Source organism: Loxodonta africana, chromosome 18 (genome assembly GCF_030014295.1).
Source record: "Loxodonta africana isolate mLoxAfr1 chromosome 18, mLoxAfr1.hap2, whole genome shotgun sequence".
Classification (NCBI taxonomy): domain Eukaryota; kingdom Metazoa; phylum Chordata; class Mammalia; order Proboscidea; family Elephantidae; genus Loxodonta; species Loxodonta africana.
The window spans coordinates 40487387-40510897 of NC_087359.1; the positions used below are offsets into that span (position 1 = coordinate 40487387).

At 37.5% G+C, this 23511-nt stretch overlaps 1 protein-coding gene across 6 annotated transcripts in view; it reads right to left on the reverse strand.

The window, feature by feature from the left end:
* Positions 1–23511, reverse strand: part of SPAG9 (sperm associated antigen 9) — a 135114-nt gene that overhangs the window by 77321 nt on the left and 34282 nt on the right. For 5 of the 6 annotated variants that reach the window (XM_064271236.1, XM_064271235.1, XM_064271237.1 and 2 more), the window contains exon 2: positions 12487–12607. In XM_064271236.1, the coding sequence (XP_064127306.1) occupies positions 12487–12607 (121 nt within the window). Of the gene's footprint in view, positions 1–4318; positions 4372–12486; positions 12608–23511 lie in introns of those variants that run through there. The other variant, XM_064271240.1, reaches the window with a different exon arrangement.

The window sequence follows — 23511 nt, forward strand, 5'->3', positions numbered from 1 at the left end:
CAATCAACCCAGTCTCTAACTACCTCATTCAAAATACATATATTAATCTCATACAAATTATCTGTATCTTTATTATTTCTCAGTATGTACCATTTTTTGTGGGTAGTATGTATCATACCAAAAAGGGCATTTAGCACATACAAACTACACACGGTTATACATGAATTGTCCCTAACCCCATCTGTTACGTTCATAGTAACTAAAGTGTTAAAGAAGGAGCCCTGGTGGCGCAGTGGTTAAGCACTCAGCTGCTAACCAAAAGGCTGGCGACTAAAACCCATCAGCCCATCAGCCGCTCTGCAGAAGAAAAATGTGGCAGTCTGCTTCCATAAAGATTACAGCCTCAGAAACCCCACCGGGCAGTTCTACTCAGTCCTCTAGGGTCTACGGTAGCTATGAGTCAGGATTGACTCAACGGCAATGGGTCTGGCTTTTAGCAAAGTCTTAAAACTACAAGGTTTAAATACTGGCCATCTCTTATAAACACAAAGTTTATTTTCTTAATCCACAAAAATGATATTCTGAAATACTTTCAGTTACTGCATATTCTAGGCTCATGCTGACAAACAATGCTTATTTTTCATTATGTTTTTGATGCAAAATAAATCACAGATATGATTAAATCAGGCTCTGTCTCAGTTTTCTACATGCTTTACTATTTAATACTACTAATGACTACTAATTTCATTTTTCTGGTAGCAAAAAGATCCAGAATAAAAGCAATACATATTCATCTCAAAATGTTAATTGACAATGCTGATGGAATAACAATTTACTACACCCTAAAATGTTTATTAGTCAGCTGTATCAGTATTGGATTCTGACTTTATCTAGCATCTTTATAACTTAAGGTTCAAGTAACATCTTCAGTAAGTTAAAAATAAACAATGGCTTTTAAAATTTCACAAATACACCAACCTAACAATGCTGAAAAAAATTCTAAAATATCATCCACAAAAAGGCAAAACTGAAGTTGACCATTTTAGCTACCTATCTTTAACATAAAAATAGAAAAGTTTCCATAGTCAAAGATTTCCCACTCTGTACACCTCTAAATTTTCCCTTTTAGTGCCAAATATTTTTAATCTGAATAGGCTGTGAAAAAAATTAAAAATAAGAAAACTGAAAACAAATAGTAATGCAACTGTATCAGGGATTTCTGAGGTATTATACTGTTTTATAAAAGCAGTAATAATGTATACTTTATTTATTCTTAATCACACTCATTTTCACTATTTTGTACCCATAAAGAAGACAATTTAAAAATTTACCTTATGATATATCTGTAGTATAATTCAGTACTGAAGTTCAGAATGTTTCTCATGAATGAACAAAATTTGGAAAAACCATACTTAAAAAATATTTTCTAAGCTTATTATAGAGCTATATGTTTTTACTCTTCAGGAAAATCCAGGGGCATTTTCCTAGAATAGTCTTACTCCATATTCAATTCATTCCCATTACTAATTTTCCGTGGACAAGAAAAGATTGGTAGCCACTTAACACATATATCGTGCTAGCAAAATCTGACCCCTGAATAAAAAATTCACCACCTCCTAAAAGTAAAGTTTGAACACCTTTACAAGGTGAAACCTGTGAGAGCCGGAACTCGATGAGACTGCCTTGTTTTTCTGGGTCTCACAAGTTTTCTGCCTTTGACAGGGTGCAGTCTTCCCACTTTTCTATCGCTATCTATTAGTGGAAAATATTTGAGTTTTCCTTCTCTGACAGGTTTCTACCTTACACAGGTTCTGGGTTTTGAGGTTTTACTGTATTAATCATCTTCTCAAAACATTAATTTTTTGTTCATGTGGTCTTAGGGACTATTTTAAATAATCAACCCTGTTGTAGGTACCAAAACTTCCTATCTACCCCACATTTTAAAATAAAAGCAAACAAATTATCTCATGGTTAAAAGTGTCTACGTAAATTTAATTTAAATCTATAGAAATGATCATCAGTCCCTCTGGGATTAAGTATTATCTGCTGCCATCTTCCTGTTCATTTCAGTACAAGAACAAATCACAGCCTATATACAGCAGTCCACTTACAGGAGGCACTTAACTCATTTATTCTCTATCCCATTTGGTTTTTTTTTTATCCCATTTAATCAGAAGGCTTGTCATTTTCATACAGTTACATTCATATGTATTAATGATAACTAATTACACAGATTAAAACAAGAAGGCTAATGTATTACCTTAGCCTACTACTAGTAGGCAACCACAGCATTATAAAGATGGTGCAAACATTATGTTATCTACTTCTCCACTTATGGAAAAAGAGCTCCACAAGTCAGCATGCCAGTAGAAATACCAAGTAATATCTTCCCTAAGTGACTGTTATATTAAACTCTCTGTAAAACTATATAGTATATGCTTTCAGTCCACCAAGTTAGAGTTTTGGTTGTTTCTAGCTCTGAGACCAGCAGTAAAACAAACAAACAAACAAAAAAACTCATTCAAAGTCCATCCCTTAATACAAGCACCAGGAAAATACCGCTTAATTTTATAATAACCTATTTTTAAAATGGAAACAAGGGAAGTCAAAATATAGATAAGGGAACAAAATCCCAGCATTTAGTAAATATTTGCTGAATAAATGAATATGCAGTGAAGAGTTTTAAAATAATAAAAACTAAATTACCCAGAAGAACCCTGAAGTTATTTTTGAAAATCAGATTTTATGAGCACAAATCACAAATGCTAAATTTTCATTAAAATTCCCTCATTTTATCTTCCTCAGATAATTCACAGTGGAAAGAATAGGCAGATGGTTGCTAATCTTTAGGTACATTCACTCCCTTGCCTCACCTGAGCAAAACCATGTACTACCAACCGAGACAACCGGCTATTAAGGCGAATGCTGGACAGATATTTACCAAAGCAGCTCCCTCTTCTTCTTGGACAAATAGACTATACATCCTATCCTCTGCAGTTAGCTTCTGACTGAGTTATAGCCAATGAAGCGGAAACAAAAGCGCTATGTGCCACTCCTAGGCCTGGTCTGGTAAAAACCTTCCACACCCAATATTCTATTTCCTTTCCCTTTCCTCCAAATTAATCCAGGCAAATATAAGAAACTTGAAAGCCATGAGCTGAAGATGGTGGAACCATAACAGAAAAGAGCCTGTGTCTCTGAAGAAATTGCCACCTATAGGGAACACTCATTTTGTACTTTACATGTGCAAGAAATAACTTTGTGTATGTGTGTATATATATATATATTTGTGTGTGTGTTGCTTGCTTGCTATAGCAACTAAAATTAACTTACACATCAGCTTATAAACATGCGTTAAAGTGCTCTTAAAAAAGCATTCTAAGCTATCAAAGGTATGTCACCCCATGGTGCTTTAAGAATAGTTTCTTTATATCTTTATTATTCTTCATGAGCTTCTGGATACTATTCTGACAATTATTCTCTCCTCCCTAATACCTGCAGGTACTCAGACAGAAGCTACTATTTTCTGTATTCATGTTTGCTTTACCTGTACTGTGATTCTAAATATTACTATTATCTTTTAAGGTACATAAATTAACCACCAAGATCATACAATACAAATAAAGAACTTCTCGCTAATTACTGAAAATATTTACAATGTTCAGTACAACAAAACAGTCAATGGGTTTTGTTTTCTCAAGGCCTAAGTCACATGAGATGATTAAATACTTTTGAGAAATACCTTTTAATGCCAGGGAAGCAGTCTTTTGAAAGTCCTGAATGTCACTAAGAAATTCGTAATGGGACAAGGAAAGGGAACTAGAAAGGGAGGGGAGAGGAAGAGGATGAGGAAGACCCATTCGGGCATCAATGGCAGATATGCCCAAAAGCTTCAAGTACCATAAAGTTAACCCCTGCCTATACTGTTACATCTGAAGTGTATTAAAAGATTGCTTCCAGTTTCATAGTTCCCGCATGAACCCAAACCTCAAAACAATCTCAGGAAAAATCTTAAAACCTTATCATTTTATTCATCAAAGCTAGCCACAACCTGAGATTAACTGGAAATAAACAAGATTCTGTTCATCCAATCTACCCCAAATCAAGAGAAAAGTAATCTGCAATTTTTTTTAAATTGCTGATTTTCTAGGGATAAAAATCAAACAAATCGAGGAGTTTAAAAAAAGGGAGGGAGGGAGAAAGAAAGAAAAAAAAAAACTAAAAGACTTATCCAAAATTTCCCCTTTATGATGGCTAATGGAGATGTTTTAGCCTCATGCTGAATGCTCTTTCTTTCTATCCATCTTTCCAAAGAGCAAGAGGATATGATTAAGGCAGGAAGAGCCACCTGCTCTGCCTGCTCAAAATCAGAGCTTACCTCCTTAGATTGATGGCTTTTGCCAAGTTTGGAACACCTTCCATCTCTGTTGTCTTCTGCCCCATCAGACTGCTGATAGGCCTATGGGGGGAAGAAAGAGAAACAGACCTGCTAGAATGCCATACATATCCAACTCATTATTTGCCTTCTCAAAAGGAATCATCGGTTCTCACTGTTCATGGAAGGCGGATAATCCAACTGCTACTAGGTCTCAGATGATTGACATTAGTCTTTTGGAAGCTTCTCTCTGAACATCAAAAGTCCCAACAGGTAAGCAAGAATCAAATGCTGACTCAAAGCGAACAAATCTCAGACAACCAAATCAAACAGTAATAAAAACCTATCCTCTGCCAACTAAATTCTTCGCTCTATCTTTAAACTTCAGAAGATTTTCAGACAGATGTTATATGTTATAAGTGACACAACGTGAAATTCTAAAATATTTTGAAGCTCTCATAAATCAATGATCACATCCTTAAAACAGAGTATGATAACATCAAAGAATCCCTGTAGAAGGGGATTCTAGAGATCTGATCTACTCACGGCCTTGAAAACATTATCTAAACCATCCACAACAGAGACCTGGCTTTTCTCCTACCCAAAGTCTCCACGTAGGGGCGGTCCAGGCTTTCTCTCAACACATATCCTTGTGTATCATCATCATGGTCAAGAAATACTTCCTCATAACCAAACAAAAATAACAAACTCATTTTCTCTAATTTAATCTCCCAAAATTATAGCAAAACGGGTTGGTATCTTCCTTACACTTTAGCCCTTGGTGAAGGAATTAATTTTCTATGAAATACTTAGTTCTAGATATTAATTATACACCATACTTTTAAGATTCTCCAGAGCTAAAACTAGAATACAGAAATGAAAAAGTCCAAATACAGATAATAAAACATAGATAATAAACAGATAATAAAACATATCTAAAAACCACACAGGATATTAAGCAGAACTAATACATGCTAGTGTTTGCATAATTATCTTGTGTCTAAATTTCTGCTTTCTCTATCACATATCTTGCTGTTGTAAAGTGCTGTTGAGTCAATTTTGACTCCTAGCCACTCCCTGTAACAAAGCAGAATTGCCACATAGGGTTTCCTAGGTGTAATCTTTATGGAAGCAGATCACCACGTCTTTCTCGTGGAGCCACTGGCTAGGTTGGAACTGCCAACCTTTCAGTTAGCAGCCAAGCACTTCACCGTTGCAACACCAGGGCTTCTTTGTCATATAGGTTCTAAAAGAGAAAGCCCTTAAATAAAGTTTATTAAATATACAGATATTCTTAATATTGCAAAAGAACTAGGTTCTAGTTAAATGGACTAAAAAGTAACTTTTTATATAATAAATTTCATTTTGTTGCTTTTTTAAAATCAAGAGATACAGAAGCTGAAATTACTAAAGCTGCCTTATTGAGAACATACTTTCAACAAAAATAGAAATTACCAGTATCTACTTTCATCATTCTAAAACTTATGTAGAAGATAAAGTCAAAGTGGAAAACGTGACCTATTATAGTATTATTCAACTTTTTCAAAATATTAACATTCATTGTCAATTGCAAAGCAAAGCAAAAGAGTTTATCAAGCTTTTTATAGGGCTGAAGCTATTTTAAAGCAATTTGAAAAATAGCAACAGGAAATGTTTAGGCTCTCTCAAGTACTAATTTAAGTATGAAACTATACCTGGTACCCTAAAAATGGTTACTTTTTCTTCTTTGCTGTGAAAATTCTCAATTTATCAGTCACGTCATTAACTGACAGGCCTTGCTTGTAACTAATTCCCAAATTTAACATCTTAAGCCATTTACTCCTTTGAAATAAAAAATATGCTAATGTTATACTATTTTCATCTAGAGGTGTGCTGATTCTTACATTCAAGAAATAAAAGAGTTCCTTACAATTATAATAGCTGTTTCAAGCTGAAGGCATGAATATATTTTATAAGACAAGATCTTGATGCCAAATTGACAGAAATGGTAGAAAAGTAAAGTACAAGGCTCTACCACAAAGGTCTTCAGTTGTCCAAAAGCATTTTTCCATTTAATTAAAAGGAAAGATGAGCAGAATCAGAGAAGAGTTAAGTAGCACAAAATCACTGCCACCTAATGATAAAAACTATTAAAAAACGTTCTGCATCCCATTTTGGAGAGCGGCGTCTGCGGTCTTAAACGCTAGCGAGCAACCATCTAAGATCCAACGATTGGTCTCGACCCACCTGGAGCAAAGGACATTGAAGAACACCAAAGTCACAAGGTTAAGTATGAGCCCAAGAGTCAAAGACAACACCAGCCTGAGACCAGAAGAACTAGATGGTGCCAGCTATAACCGATGCCTGCCATGACAGGGAGCACAACAGAGAATCCCTGAAGGCGCAGGAGAGCAGTGGGATGCAGACCCCAAATTCTAATAAAAAGACCAGACTTAATGGTCTGACTGAGACCAAAGGGATCTCGGAGGTCATGGTCCCCAGACATTCTGTTAGCCCAAGACAGGAATCATTCTCGAAGCCAACTCTTCAGACAGGGATTGGACTGGACTACAACACAGAAAATGATACTGATGAGGAGTGGGATTCTTGGATCAAGTAGACACATGAGACTATACATGCAGCTCCTGTCTGGGGGGGAGATGTGAAGGCCGAGGGGGACAGAAGCTGGCTGAATGGACACCGAAACACAGGGTGGAGAGAAGGAATGTGCTGTCTCATTAGGGGGAGGGCAACTAGGAGTATACAGCAAGCGTATATAAGGTTTTATATGAGAAACTGACTTGATTTGTAAACTTTCACTTAAAGCACAATAAAAATGAAAAAAAAAAAAAAATCACTACCATCTAAACCTTGCCATCTTCTCCACAAAGGACAATGGCTCTATATCCAAGGGTAGAATTCAAGGGAAAAGTAATCTATTGTAAACTCCAGGAACTTGAGGGCAACATAGTCCTAAGACAGATTCAAGTATTAATGGTTCTGTATCAGCTCTGGGTGCAAACATGTTGTAAATAATGACTCGAATTAATAAATTATGATAAACAAAACAGAATTTGTTACTAATCTTTATTTCTCCAATTCTGTTCACATTAGGAATGGCCAAACACTTTTATATACCAAGAATCACTAAAATATTCATATTCCTTGACCTACTTCCTTAAAAATATTCTAAGAAAACTATCCAAAGAGGGGAAACTTGTAGGTGTCAAAGAATATTCACTGCAATATGATTCACTACATTAGAAAAAATGTCCAACAAAAAGGGGAATTTTAAAAAATGTACTTATTTTTACCCTGATTCATTCCACAAATGATTTGAGATAGCTTATAAGAATACATACATTTATATACATAAAATTAGATCAAGGGAGAGAACAATTTAAATACGCCACCCAGGTAAAGTCCAAACCAGCCATCATCGTTGAACTTTAAAGTTGTTCTGAGCTTCTGGGTGACCAAGGTAAAAAAATTGAGTGGCCATTAAGTAATTATCAGTAGAGGAAAGGAAAAAGTGTAGTTGCTCAGGGAAAACAAGAATCGTTAAGAGATGACGTAGCTTCTGGACAATGGCTATATACAGACACTAAAAAGTAATAATAAAGATTATTTAATAAGAAAAATGCTTATGATAATGCTCTGTGAAAAGATATAAAATTATAAACTCTAATTGCAGTGAGATTAAAAAAAAAAACAAAAACTCGTATATGAAAAAAAGACTAGAAGGCCATGCACATGTCCTTTTCTCCCCACAAAACTGAGGTCTCTTTGACCACAACGGGACCTGGGCAGAACACTAGACACAGAGGTAGTTTATATTTTTAATTGTATTAAAATGTCTGTATTTACTTGAATCATAATATAACATTTGGCTTACAAGATAGAAATACTCAACATACAACAGAACTAATATAAAAGCTATTTTCTGGCAAAAACCCATTCCCAACATACAATGAATGGTGAGGCTGATTACAGATTCCTTACACAGCTGATCTACCAATAGACCTTTCTCAATCCGCAACATCCTTATTTTGTACCATATATATTTCAGATATTTTCTTAAGGCTCACAAAATGTTAACCATCAAGAAAGATTAATTTTACTTCAGATAAAAGATAATATACAGCACTGTTTTTTCTATGATTTAATCATGCCAAAAGAAACAAAAATGTTCCTATGTTACTTGAAATTTTTAAAAGAAAGCAACCAGAAATCTCCAAAATCAAACAAGACCACACATAACATTTTAACAAAAGTTTTTATAGGCTCAACTTCTCAACATTCTTGTTAAATCATACCACAACCTGATATACTCCATACTATCAAAAGCTGTAAAATGTGTCCTTCAACTCAGTTCCTATTTGACCCTTGAGTCTCCAACAGCAAATAACTACAATGAAAATTTCCTCTTTTAACACAGGAAGTAGTCTTCAGAGCAGATCTTGGACGTTTATTATGGCTACTTTTTTAAAGGGAAATGTGCTCTGAAATACATCAGAATTGACAGACATAGTCTTTTGAAATTAAAGACTCTCACTCATTATACAAACATAAATATTGAAATTGGATAAGATACAGTTATCAGATGATACTCAAAAACGGCACTGTACAGAAAAATTGCATCCACCACTCCTTGACGACAGGTAATGCTAACACTAATTTCAATGGCCTTTAAAACAAGGTATTAGGTTAAAACTACTTTACCAAAAATCACTATATTTTCTTTAAAAAATTTAATAGTATTAAGAAAATTAAACAGTCCAATAGTCTCTTTCTTATTATAACATAAAGAATATGCTTTTTCAATATACACATCCATTTAAATTTCTTTTTATTCTTTACAACACCTATTTCCAGCGCTGGTTTTCCAACAACACTGATGATTGCCTTCTACCAACTCCTTTAAAAACAAACAAACAAACAAAAAAACCCACAAAGGGTTTTGACTCATATTAGAGATTTGGGGAAGAGAAAACTAACCCAGTGCCGTCGAGCCAATTCTGACTCATAGTGACCCTACAGGCAGAGCAGAACTGCCTCATAGAGTTTCCAGGAAGGACCTGGCAGATTCGAACTGCCAACCCTTCGGTTAGCAGCCGTAGCACTACTTAACCACTATGCCACCAGGGTTTCTGAGTGAGTTCTTAAGAAGTATACATTTAAGATTAGCTCACTGAGCAGGTAAAAAATTTTAAAAATAGTTAAATAATTTTCAAATAAATCTTTTGAGATGTTTAAATGTGGTTTCAAAATAGAAACTAGGAAAAAAATTTAAGATTATACTTAAATTTCATGTTATACTCTGGTAAGGTCTAGAGAAAAATAGAAGTGAGAGAAAAAAAAATTATGTAGATAAAAAAGAGACTCTAAGTTCTCAAAGACAGGAGAAGAGACAATGGTTCAGTAAATCCCAAAGCATTAGTAAAAGAAGACTTACTAGAGCCTCAGTTCACAGACTATGAGATTTAGTGTTAGCAACTCTGTGTAGCTGAACGGTTACTTTTGATTAACAACGGTTCTAAGTTCTTTAACTGTGATAGAGACACGAAGATTCATCTCAAAGCGGGATAGCAGACTTCCAGGGTAGAAATTCTTGGAGGGATATTAACAACAAAAAAAAACCTTTCAGACTGAATTAAACTCAAAATCATATTCAATACTTGGTTAAGAATTTCCTCATTCCTTTCCTAGAGTATAATCAATTCTTTAAAATGATATGTAATTTTTAAAAAATTACTTTGAACTAAAATGGAAAATATGGTAATCATTACTTTTGGAGAGAGGAATGAAAGGATGGGTACCACAGAACACAACAATTCCTAAAAGGTTGGACGTGTCTCACTGACAAAACGGACTTGATCACAAATCTAGGACATTGAAAAAGACAAATTCTGAGATACTCAAAAATGATTCTAAGTTGACCTTTAATTAAGAAACTACTTCCTTTAATTAAGAAACTACTATATTTTGTTGACATTTACTAGAATGGAATAACCCACTGCCGTCGAGTCAATTCCGACTCATAGTGACCCTATAGGACAGAGTAGAACTGCCCCGTAGAGTTTCCAAGGAGCGCCTGGTGGATTTGAACTGCCGACCTTTTGGTTAGCAGCTGTAGCACTTAACTACTACGCCACCAGGGTTTCCAGAAATGGAATAGGAATTCCAAATTCCAGAATGGAATAGGAAGCATATTTTTATTTTAGTAATAACAGGGCTAAAGTATATGCAAAAGAAATAGTAATTCATCCCATTTACTTTTGTGAAAAAAGGAGTATCTCCTTTGAATGTATATAAGAGACTGATGTTTTAAGGCACCATGATATAAAAAATGCTATTTCACGTTGAAGTTAATTCTTCCTGTAGTATCTCCTTTATCATAGAAGCAGATAACTTAAAACACAGGATTCTTGACAAGGAATTTCCTTCCAAGCCAAAAGAAAATTTTCCTACTCAAAATTTAATATTCTTCAGAAATCAAGAAGAAAATGTAATAGGTAGAACGATGAAAGTTAGGATGTTTCTATCAACTGTGCCTTTAGTGTGTGGTTCTAAAATACTCTATAATTCTTGTTATAAAAACACAATCAAGTTAGAGTTAAAATGTTATTTCTAATATCTACATTTTCTTCCTTTTTGAGAATACTCAACTCTTTATTATTATTATTGTACTTTTGATGAAGGTTTACAGAACAAACCAGTTTCTCATTAAACAATTAGTACACATATTGTTTTGTGACATTGGTTACCAACCCCATAACCTGTCAATACTCTCCCCTTCTTGACCTCAGGTTCCCTATTACCAGCTTTCCTTTCCCCTCTGCCTTCTAGTCCTTGCCCCTGGGCTGGTGCACCCATTTAGTCTCCTTTCGTTTTATGGGCCTGTCTGATCTTTGGCTGAAGGATGAACCTCAGGTGTGACCTCATTACGGAGGCCATACTCTCAAGGGAGAATGCTTAACTCTTGAAGTATACCAAAAACTTGCAACTGCCACAAGACTGTTTGTCTAGATGAGTAGTCCTCATAGTAATGTGACTCCTGAAATGTATTTTATGCACTGTAGAGTACATCTCTCTAGGTCCCTTAAGATCTCAAATTTCTAGTAGAATCACAGAAGTTATTTAATGTACTGAATGTTAACAGAATAGGGGTGCACTGCTCTGGGTATCTACCAAGCCTAAAAGTACAAAGATATGGCTCAACGGGTCCCACTCCAAGTTGGCTTCTGTTACCAAACACCCACTGGCTCCCTTTTATGACATCTGCTTAACAGACATGTGAATTCTCCTTGAATGCTAGAAGGCTTGAACTCCAGATTCCCAGTGTTTCTAGGTTTAGCTCTATTATGCTCTTCCAGAGCTCTAAAGGGAGCAGTCAGTTCTCACACCTACTCTAAGCCTGGTGGTGAAGGTTATCCATTGCGCATGCCATTCACTTAACAGCAGGTGTCACCATGTAGCCTTAATGGCTGACATGGGAAGAGCAGCTGCTGGCCATCTTTTGCTTCCTAGGATTCTGCAAGTTTACAAAACTGAGAGGGAAAAATAGAGAACTCTTTCTACCTGTATCAGACATGAAAAATAGGCCATAAAGTTCCTCACCATTTCTTCTTCTAATTTTGACTTAATTAGGTCCTTTTTCATTAGCCAAAAAGGGAAAATCATCCTTGGGGATGTCTGAAGCAATCATTATTTTTAAAATCAGGAAAAATTCCATTAGAAAGGAATGAAAAGGGAATTCAGTAATTTTTTAATATATAACTTAAAAGTTAGAGTTTTTCTTGTATTTTTAAACTTCAAAGCAATACAGAAACAATAGAACTTTGCGTACTTGATCGAAATTTGAAGAAACGATCCACACACACACACAATAACACATCCCAGATAAGCCTGCATAATGGATATAGCTTAATGTTAATTGCAAACAAAGGCTGGGAGCTAAATGGAAGAAGAGAGTCATATAGGTATCTTTGATTCTGTTGTTTTTGCTACATGGGTACCATGTGAAAACATGAACAAAACAGAACTAAACCCAGCTCCATGTCTCACTCTTGAGTTTTGGATGACAATTCCAAGCACATACTTGGAACCCTACTGAAATGTCAGGCTGGGCCATTGTGATATTAGAGCCCACTCTTTAATGTGTACTTATGAGGAGAGGTATTTTTACTTACTCTGGTCAGCATAGTTTTTTGCTTTGAGTTCAAGTTGTCTTGTTTGAGATTCTAAAGATTCCACTCGAGTCTGTAAGTCCTTTTTTTCCTGTTCTTGAGAGTCTTCAAATTCAATGAATTTCTATTAAAGAAGAACATATATTATTTCACTAGAGAAATGAAACTTTTTTGTAGTTTCAACCCCTGTGTTTCTTTGTATCAAAAACCACAATTAGGCATTTACTACTTAAAGAGATTTCTAAATCACAAACATAGGTTGATTTTTAGCTTCTCTGTAAAAACTAACCTTAAAAACCTCCAAGTATAGAAGAAAAAAGATGACAAAACAATTTGTTCACAAAAACAAATATCAAAATGCTGTTTTTTGTATTAAGGTGCTTCTACTTCATATAATAGGCATATCGAGGGAAACACCGTATTTTTACACAAATAATGTGCTGTACAGGTTTTTTTGCCTACCACCAACACCCCTCATGCCATTGTCATAAGTGTGCTATGCCACGTTACGTGTGTTTGCATGTTATTTACGTCGGTGCGTTATTTGTAGAAAAAAATATGGTACATATATTTTACTTTAAATATGCAAATCCTTTAGCTAATATACAAAGAAACCCAAACCTGTTGCCATGGAGTCGATTCCAACTCATAGCAACCCTACAGGACAGAGCAGAACTGCCCCATAGGGTTTCCAAGGAGTAGCTGATATATTTGAACTGCCAACCTTGTGGTTAGCAGCGGAGCTCTTAACCATTGTGCCACCGGGGCTCCTTAACTAATACACTTGAATATTAATCTGAGTTCAGGACACAACTGTTTAACAACAGAGAACTGAAGAATGATGGAATAATCAATAAATATTTGTTAAGTAACTGTTTTACTAATGGATAGTCTTGTAGATTTACCTGAAGCATGGAGTTAAAGTTCATAAGAACAAGGGCATGTGCTAGGAGTACCTCCACCAGTCAAATCTAACTTATTAGGACTGCCCTCTTCAAGGGGATAGATTACCTGTACGTTGTTAAATCCAATATCAGTTCAGACCTGATTTTACCTGTCCTATCAACAACATTAGACAACTGATCACTCCTTAACACATTTTTTTCCATTTGGTTTTCAGGATTTTTCCTCATTTTCCTCCCACTTTACTGGCTGCTCCTTCTTGGTCTTTGCTGGTTCTTCTAAGTCTCTGCAGCCTCTCAACATTGGTGTAATGGTTGACTATTTTTCACTTCCCTGTTTACTGTCATTCCCTAATGATCTCATCCAGTTTCACGGTATATGCTAACCATACAGTGACCACTTTCAAATTTCTATCTCCAGCCTGGACCAAAATTCCATATTTGTGTGTCTAACTACCTATTTGGATGTCTAATAAGCATCTTAAACTTTGCATGTCAGAACCTGCTCCTTTCCCAGTCTTACCTAGCCCTTTAAATTACTGTGGCCAATTGCTCGAGCCCAAATTTTGAACTTTCCTTTAACTCTTCTCTTCCCCCAACACTTCACATCCAATCAATCAGCAAATCTACCTTCAGATACCACCACTCTTAATCATCTCCACCACCACTCTAATCCAAGTCATCATTATCTACTGTTTGCATTACTACAACAGCAATACCCTCCTCCTAACTGGTCTCCTTACTTCCGCCCTTGTCTCCCCCCACACTTACAATGTATTCTCAATACAGTACCCTGGTGGTGTAGTGCTTAAGTGCTATGGCCACTAACCAAAAGGCTGGCAGTTCAAATCCACCAGGCACTCCTTGGAAACTCTGTGGGGCACATCTACTCTGTCCTACAGGGTCGCTAGGAGTCGGAATAGACTCGACGGCAACAGGTTTGGTTTTTCGGTTTGGTTTAGTTAGGGTGATCCTTCAAACAGTATATCAGATCAGTTTACTTCTCTGTTTAAAACCCTCTGATGGCTTACATTTTCTGAAAGTCCTTACCATAGCTCTCCAAGCCCTACACTATTCTCTGAACTCTGTGGCGTCATGCCCTGCAATTCTTTGCTCCCTGTGACGGTTAAAGTTGTATGTCAACTTGGCTGGGCCATGATCTCTGTGGTTTGGCAGTTATGATACAGCTTGGCAGCTTTTTAATGATGTAATCACCTCCATAATGAAATCTGATACAATGTGACCATCTCCATGATAAGATCTGTTGTGAGCAGCTCATCAGCGGGCAGGGAGTTTCTTGAGGGTGTGGCTTGTATCCAATATAGGTGGACTTTCTGCAAGACTCGCTGGCTCTCACTCTGGATCCTGCAGTTGGTTCCTATTTATCTGACCTCTAGTTCTTAGGACTTGAGCTAGCAGCTCACTTGCAGTCTCCCATGTAGATCTCGGGATTCATCAGCCTCCACAGCCTGAGAGCCAGACGCCTCCTATCTGACCTTCGAATCTTGGATCCCCTAGCACCTGCAGTTACGTGAGTTAGGAGAAGCCTCCAGCCTGACCCACGAACTTGGGACTTTCCAGCCTCTACAACCGCGTGAGCCATTTCCTTTATATGAATCTCTCTCTATATATTTATATGCTGCACTGATTCTCCTTCTCTAGAGAAGCCAGCCTAAGACACCCCCCTTCATATACTCTGCTTCAGGGCTTCTGTAGTTCTTCTAACACTCCCAGCCTTTGCACTTGCTTCCTACTCCCTGGAATGCTCCTCCTCCAGATATCCAAACGGCTTGCTCCCGCCTCATCTTTAGGTCTTTGCTTAAATGTCATCTTCCTTACGAGGCCTTTCTTGGCCATCCTACTTAAAACTGCAACTCCCAATCCCTACCTCCTTTCTTCAAAGCACTTATCCCCATCTAACACACTATATGGAAACCCTGGTGGCATAGTGGTTAAGTGTTACAGCTGCTAACCAAGAGGCTGGCAGTTCAAATCTGCCAGGCGCTCCTTAGAAACTCTGTGGAGCAGTTCTACTCTGTCCTATACGGTCGCTATGAGTTGGAATCAACTCGATGGCAGTGGATTTTTTGGGAACATACTGTACGGAGCCCTGGTGGCACAGTGGTTAAGCGTTTGGCTGTTAACCAAAGGGTCGGCAGTTTGAATCCACCAACCACTTCTTGGAAACCCTATGGGGCAGTTCTACTCTGTCCTATAGGGTCGCTATGAGTAGGATCAACTTGATGGCAATGGAGTTTTCTGGGTTAACACACTACATAATTTAGTAATTTATCTTATTTATTATCTACCTTTCCTTACTAGAATGTAGTTCCATGATGTTAGGGATTTGTATGCTTTGTTCACTGCTGTATTCTAAGTGCAAAGAATGATGATGGCACAGAGCAGGTACTCAAATATTTGTTATATAAATCTTTCAGAGTGAAAAACTGAAATCCATATAGAAAAATGTATAACTTACAAAAAAAAAACTTAACGTTTATCACTAAATTTTTCAGTGCACTGCCTATTTCATTTGTTCTCAACCTTTTCAATCACTGTAGAGGACATTGTTTTCTTGTCTGCACAGCATTGCCTTGTGGCGGGGGGAACTTCCTCTCCCCAATTTCATGGTAATTCTCTTCGGTCCATGTCATTTGGTTGGTAATGACTCCATCTCCCTACGGTTGTGCACATGACTTGAACCGGACTGGTCAGAGTCTTCCTTGGGACATCTGCCAGTTATTAGGAGGAATACTGCCTCTCTTCCTCTGGAATCTCAAACTCTAAGAACCTAGTGAGCTTAAGTTGCAGATGAACATCTTTTTCAACATGTTGAAAGAACATACCTGAGAATAAAGTCAGTATAGCACAAAACAAAAAGTAAGACAGGAAAACCTGTAATTAATGATACTATTTGTGCACCTGGATTCAACAGTTACTAGAGCCAGCATTATCCTAGTGTTTTTTTTTGCTTTTTTTCCTCTCCAGTTACATAAACCAATAAATGACCTGAGTTTGGACTTCTAGACTACTGGATTATGAGAGAATAAACTTTTCTTTGTTAAAGCCATCCACTTGTGGTATTTCTGTTATAGCAGCCCAAGATGACCAAGACAGGCTGTTTGATGGATTTTCCCAGAAGCCTCACAATTAGGAAATTTTTTCACAGAAAACTATAGGACAAGTGCTAAACTTGGGGTTTGTGGGAGGACTTAAGCGAGTCTCTGAGCCCCCTGATTAAATGAAAAGCAGCAACTATATAACAGGCTGTTGCTGATGACATCTGAGTAAATTATTTCAACATTTTGCCTGGGGATATAATCAAGGATTAAAAATTACAGTACAACGTAATTTTTAAGATTTCCTTTGAAAATGATGCTTCTTTGGCTAACTTTACTGTTACGTCTGAGTAAGTAACCAGAAACTCTTATTTTAGGCTTCTTTTATGCTATAGATAAAATGCTGTTTAAAAAAAATACAGCAGATATTTACCAACTAATGCTTAAAATATTGTGCTACTAAACTCCTAAGGAAGAACTTTAACATCATTTCGCCTATTCAGAACTGCTTTCTGCCTGATAGAAGAAACCCCATAATGGGCACACAGCTTCATGTCCACTGTTTCTTAGCGACCCAGTTTGACTACAAAAGGGCATGAATAATCCATAACTGTTCAGCAGTCACTACTGTACGCTTATTTTACAAGCATATTACACAGACCTACCTAAATGATTCAAATTTCGGAATTTTTCACAGTAATTATGACTACCAACACTTTACATCTCCATCACCTTAGTGAATATAGCCAAAGGAAGAAAGTTTTGTTTTTCTTTTTTTTAAGTGATGTGACAAGTCTTGGACTGGCAGGGTTCCTTATCTCTAAATAGAAATCTCTTGTTTCTGCAATGTCCTTTTACGGGAAAGAACCAGCAATAATGAAAATATTCCAAAGCAAATACACACTGCCCGGCCTCTCCTTCAAGTCAATTTAAATAGATAAACTTAGAGACTATAAAATAAACTGCTGTCTCACTCAAGGATGTATGCTTTCTCCTTCCTTGTTTCAAGTAGTGAATCTTAAACTTTTCGGAATCATGAACTACTCTGAGAACCTGACAAAAACAGACCCTTTCCCCAGTGCCTTAGTTATCCAGTGCTGCTATAACAGAAATACCACAAGTGGATGGCTTCAAAAAACAGGAATGTATTCTCTCGTAGTTTAGGAGGCTAGAAGTCCAAATTCAGGGCACTAGCTCTAGGGAAAGGCTTTCTCTCTCTGTAGTCTCTGGGGGAAGGTCCTTGTCATCAATCTTCACCTGGTCTAGGAGCTTCTCAGCACAGGCACGCTGAGTCCAAATGATGTGCTCTACCCCTGGCTGTTCTTGCTTGGTGCTAATGAAGTCCTCTCCTCTCTGATCAATTCTTTTATATCTCAAAAGAGATTGACTAAAAATACAACCCAATCCTGTAGACTGAGACCTGCCCCATTAATTTAACTGTCCCTAACCCTGCCTCATTAACATCATAGAGGTTAGGATTTACAACACATAGGATAATCACATCAGATCACAAAGTGGAGGACAACCACACAATACTGGGAATCATGGCCTAGCCAACCTGACACACATTTTGGGGGGACACAGTTCAATCCACAACACCTAGAAAGATAAATATATAAAATATAAAACTATACATTCAATGTCAGTATATCTTCAAGTTAAAAGAAATCTAGGATGATTTTTCCTCGTTTATAAGGATTTACAGTCTTGGAAGCCCTATGGGGTTGCTATACATTGGGATCAGCTCAACGACAGTGGGTTTGTTTTTTGGTTTTGAGTTACTTTAAGTAAACATGTCTGCTTTCTACTCCTGTAATTTCAACTTAACACAAAAACTAATTAACCAACCAAAAACCAAACCCAGTGCTGTCGATTCCAACTCATAGCGACCCTATAGGACAGGGTAGAACTGCCTGATAAGAGTTTCCAAGGAGCGCCTGGCGGATTCGAACTGCCGACCCTTTGGTTAGCAGCCGTAGCACTTAGCCACTACGCCACCAGGGTTTCCAAAAACTAATTAGGTAATATAAAAATAGCAATATACCCCATTCTACCATTTTCAAGTAAAAAAAAAGACTGTTACCACAGTTAAATAAATCTATGCACCTATTTACAATAACTGTTCTCCAGATGTCTGCAGAATGCAGAAGCAAAGAATAGCTAGTATACTGATATTCATTATGAACTTCTAAGTACTGTCATTCATAAGATTTATTCTTAGATAAAATAACTTTTTATATATAGAGCTGAAGCTCTTTATCCACCCATCCAATGCAAGCACCTACTATGTGTCAAGCATCAAAAACACACAGTAAACAGTTACAACACGCTAAGTACTACAATGGAGGCAAGTGTAAAGGGCAATGGAAGCACAGATGAACGAGTGACTAAATCTGCTTAGGGAAAAGAGAACGCATCTCGGTTGACTCTAAAGAAATAGTTCACCTGAAAAAGTGGGTAAAGACATTCCAGGCAAAAGAAACAGTACATCATAACATGGAGGGTATGTTCCGGGAACTACAATTCGGTATTAAAACTGAGTAGCTGATGTAACGGATAAATCAAAGCCAAAGAGTAAACTGGGAACTCTCTGGTTCACAAAGGGAGTGGGCAAATAAGATTCTATTAATCTATTCCTCCTTTCAACATATCCCAAATCTCAAGTATATTATGTTTCAAGGTACTGGGAATGTAGCTAGTTATAAGAAAGTTCTGGTCCCTGTGTTTCACTGCTTGAAACTTAGCAGAAAAAAAAAAAACATTAAACATGGGTGACCACATTTTATACAAAAGATGGCTTTGTGAAGATCTCACATAATTCAGCTGTCCCCTAATTTGATGCTAATACCGATAAGTGATGGCTAGTGTTTCTGTTACCACCTAAGTGACACCAACATGGGGTAACTGCAAAACCTTGGTTTATAACTCAATCTCTATACACTTGCATATGATGTGATTCTTGAAGGCTTTCTGATATGAGCCTCAAGGAGTTAACTCAAAAAAAGTATTAAATGACTGAAATTTTCTAAACTGTTACCCAAGAAAAATATCTGTTAAATAGGCTAAGCGTCTAGAGTGATCTAAGTTACTGTTTTGTGAAATAACCCTTATAATATAGATAACTTCAGGAACAAAAGTTGTTATAGGGTACAGTAGCTCTTTAAACAGAATACTGATGGTAAGTGCAAAAACTTGAATACAAAATAAGACTATTTTTAAATTCACATAATTCAAACTTGCACACAAAGCAACCAGGTTGTAATCACATACCAATCACATGTTTGGACATGTTCCCTTGGTGCCTGTTAACCTAGCCCACAGAGGCTAGGAATGAGAGAGATGCAGAAAGGGATGGCTGGTCTGAAGTGCAGGGAGTTGTGTGGACTCCTGAGTCTATGGGTGGTGCCCACTGACCTAGTCCAAGGAAGCTAGGGATGAGAGAGAAAGAAGGGGCTGGCTGTTCTGAAGTGCTGGGAGGTGTGTGGACTCCTGAGCATGCTGCTGTTGCCTATTGACCTAGCATAATGGGCTAGGGATGAGCTGATCAGAATACTACTGAATGAAGAGAAAGATGTTCGATATCAAAAGCTGGTGGAGACTGCTGCAATTTGACGGCTTGCTCTGAACTGGACTTTACTTATGGATGCAGATGCTCAGAGCTCCAAATGAAATAGAAGATTCTTAGACCAAGAAACATGCTTGTCTCCTTAGATTACTGGTTTGATAAAAAAAAAAAAAAATTTTTTTTTTTTTTTTGATAGGGACGACAATTTAAACATTGGCTATTTGAAACAGGTGGAGATAAAAGCATGAAATGGCTGGTTTACACGCTTTCATTGTGCTTACAATAAATAGAGGACAAAGGAGAAGCCCCACTGAATAGTTTCCTCTTTTCCTGACGGGTCTAGGGAAGAGAGGGTGGGGGAAGATGTTGATAGCATTATATGATCAGTTGTGAGCGCTGACTGTTAAAAGATTAACTATGATTGTAAAAACTAATTGCGCAAAAAAAAAAAAAACTGTAACTGTAGAAGCTGTGTGAAAGAGAGGACTAAGGGGAAGGCACTGCTGGACTCGAGTATAGGTGCCAAACTTAAAGTCCTTCAAAGGTTTTGCTATGCTGATACCTCATGAGACTCAGAGCAAGGGAATAATCTCTCATTTAAATTTTATCAGAGGCCAGAGAGGGTGAAGCCGAAATGACTTTTGGAGAGCCTGACCAGATCAGATGGACACTTGCAGCAGACCTGAATGGCTGGTACCTGAGTACCCTCACCCTTAGGACTCTTTGTCCTACTGAAGGACTAATTGTTAATGACTGTTTTAGACTGCTAAAGTGACTGGGAGGGGGAAGTTAATCCTTCAAGTATGAAATGGCCAATAGCTAGAAGAGCAAGGGGTGGCCTGTGGTACAGTGAATTATTTAATATGGCCCTTCTAGCCACAGTTTTTGTAACCCCCACAAATGACTGGGTGGGGTATGCAAATGAGGTGATTATGGCCCCCCAAGGGGACTGGATAGCTTGCTAATAATGTAAATAAGGTACGTGGCACCCTTACAGGGGTGAGACCATGTAAATAAGGTGTATGGAACCCTAACAAGGAGATTGGTCAGTTCTGCCATCCCGCAAGAGTTAAAATGAGCCATTGCACAGGCAGGCAGGGAGGATCTCACCACCACCGAGAAAGAAGAACCAGGAATAGAACACATCCTTGCGCTGAGGGTCCCTGCACTGAGAACCTCCTAGACTCAAGGCACAGAGAGAGAGCTGTAACACCAGAGACAGCAAGAGATGATGAGAAGCAGTGGCAGAGAAATGGTAGCAACAGAGGCAGCAGAACCAGGAGACCGGTGGGAAATGGTGTGGAGAGCTCCCTAGTCCATGGGGTGAGAGAGCGGAGCGCCTTCAGGTCGAGGCTTACTGGCAGAGTGGGGTGCCTCCAGGCACTTATTGGCAGAGCTAAAAGAGCTCTGTAACACTCGTCCAAGCAGGGCAGAGGATGAGGAGCCAGAGAGAGGCATTCTGAATCCACCAGCTGCTCCTTGGAAACCCTATGGGGCAGTTCTACTCTGTCCTATAGGATCATTTTGAATCTGAATTGACCCCATAGCAACGGATTTTTTTGGAGAGTGGGGGATGAAGGGAAGTTCTTTTTTCAAATTACAAAACCATTTAACCCCTGGACACTCTGGCTACTCCCCCAGCACAGGAGATTTTGTCAGCTCCCTCAGGTATGTTGGCGTCAAGTGTTCATTTTTCTCTTCCTCTCACACACACACATGCACACGCGCACGCGCACACACACACACACACTCTTTTCTTTAAAGGGAGAAGGGTAGTGAGAGCCCCTGAATGGGCATTTTAGCATGTACGATAAACATATCTTCTCTAGATAGTCCTTCTCTCAATAACTAATAAGCCAGCAACACTGATGCAACTTCAAACAGAGCTCTCCTGGGAGTAACTAAAACTAGACACTATTAAAAAAAAAAAAAAAAAGGCAATGGACAATACAGACTTATGTGAGGATCTAAGAAGAATAAGCTTTGTGATGAAGCAAAATGCTTTCAAGTCCAGATGGCTTATAGGGACGGTTTTGCCCTACCGTTCTGGAGAAAAACAAATGAACACTTTGAAAAGGCAAGCTCCCAAAGTTTAAGAAAACAAAATCCCCCGAGAGTGTTGCTTGTTAGAGTAAAGACGCAGGAGACCAAAACCCAAAAATCCACCTTCACCTCCATTAAAATAAGTCCTTTAAAATAGTCACTTTGCCTATGGAGGTATCCAAAAAAATTCTACTACCAAACGAAAGGCTGACTTATTGCTAAGTGTTCACCAAGACATTATCCTCCTTCACTTAATCTGTGGAGTTGAGGGAGGGATTTTGTTTCCTCACATTAAATAATTATTGCTAACTTCAGTTAAATGTTATTTTTTTTTCAATGTAGTCCTTTTGCTCATACTACAGACTAAACAACAATGCTTTCAAAAGCTTGGAGAAATAAACAAACTTGAATCTAACAAAGCCCTAGATCTGACAGTTAACAAAAAATAAGAAGATAAAGGGTCATATTAAATAATGCCCAAGAGATGTGATCAGCCAAATCTAGAATGTAGAAAATTTTACAAGACAAATGATCAGGTTTCTTAAAAAAATTAATGGCAAGAGAGAAAAAAAGAAAAGGAGAACTGTTAGCGATTACGAGAAACTAAAGAGACATATTAAACCAAGTGTAAATGTGTGGTCCATTTTTTGGATACTGATTGAAACCACCAACTGTAATATTATATTTTTGAGACAACTGTGGAAATGTTAACAGTGATTAAGAATCAATTACTATTAAGGAATAATTGTCTGTATCTTTTAGGTCAGATAATGGTATTGTGGCTATGTTTAAAAAAAAAAACTATCATCTCTGATCTGCTTTAAAACTATAATGGACTACAAAGAAAGTGTATTTAAAAAGTTGTTTTTTGTATTATGGTGGGGAGGTAGGGAGGCACAAATGAAGCAATACTGGCTACATGCTGATAATTGCTGAAACTGAGTGATGATACACATAGGACTTCATTATAGTAGCCTCTCTAATGTTTGAATATTGCTATTCAACAAGTTAAAAAAAATGTGGAGTAGGATTATTAGTGTCATTTAAGTTAATGTACCAATTTTGTACTGAAAGCTCCCTGTCATTAAAAAAAAATACGTATGTGCAAAGGAGCATGTACAAGGATATTCACTTAAGTGCTATCTGTAAAAGCTCAAAGCTGGAAAATAACTGAAATGACCATCAAGAAACAGTGGGTAAGAAAATTATGATTGCTTCCTAGTATGGAACACTATGCAATAGCCAGAGAATTGTGTGGAGGTGTGAATGGGCTAAAAACAAGAAGGATGAGTGAAAGTCTAAAATCACTCTCACTAGTAATGTCTCTAGTTGGTCTCAGCCCTATCCCTGGGCAGGCCAGTTGGCCCTCCCTGGTCACCTATCAGGAGATTAAAAAAAATCAAAAAAACAAAAACCAAACCTGTTGCTGACAAGTCGATTCTGACTCATAGAGACCCTA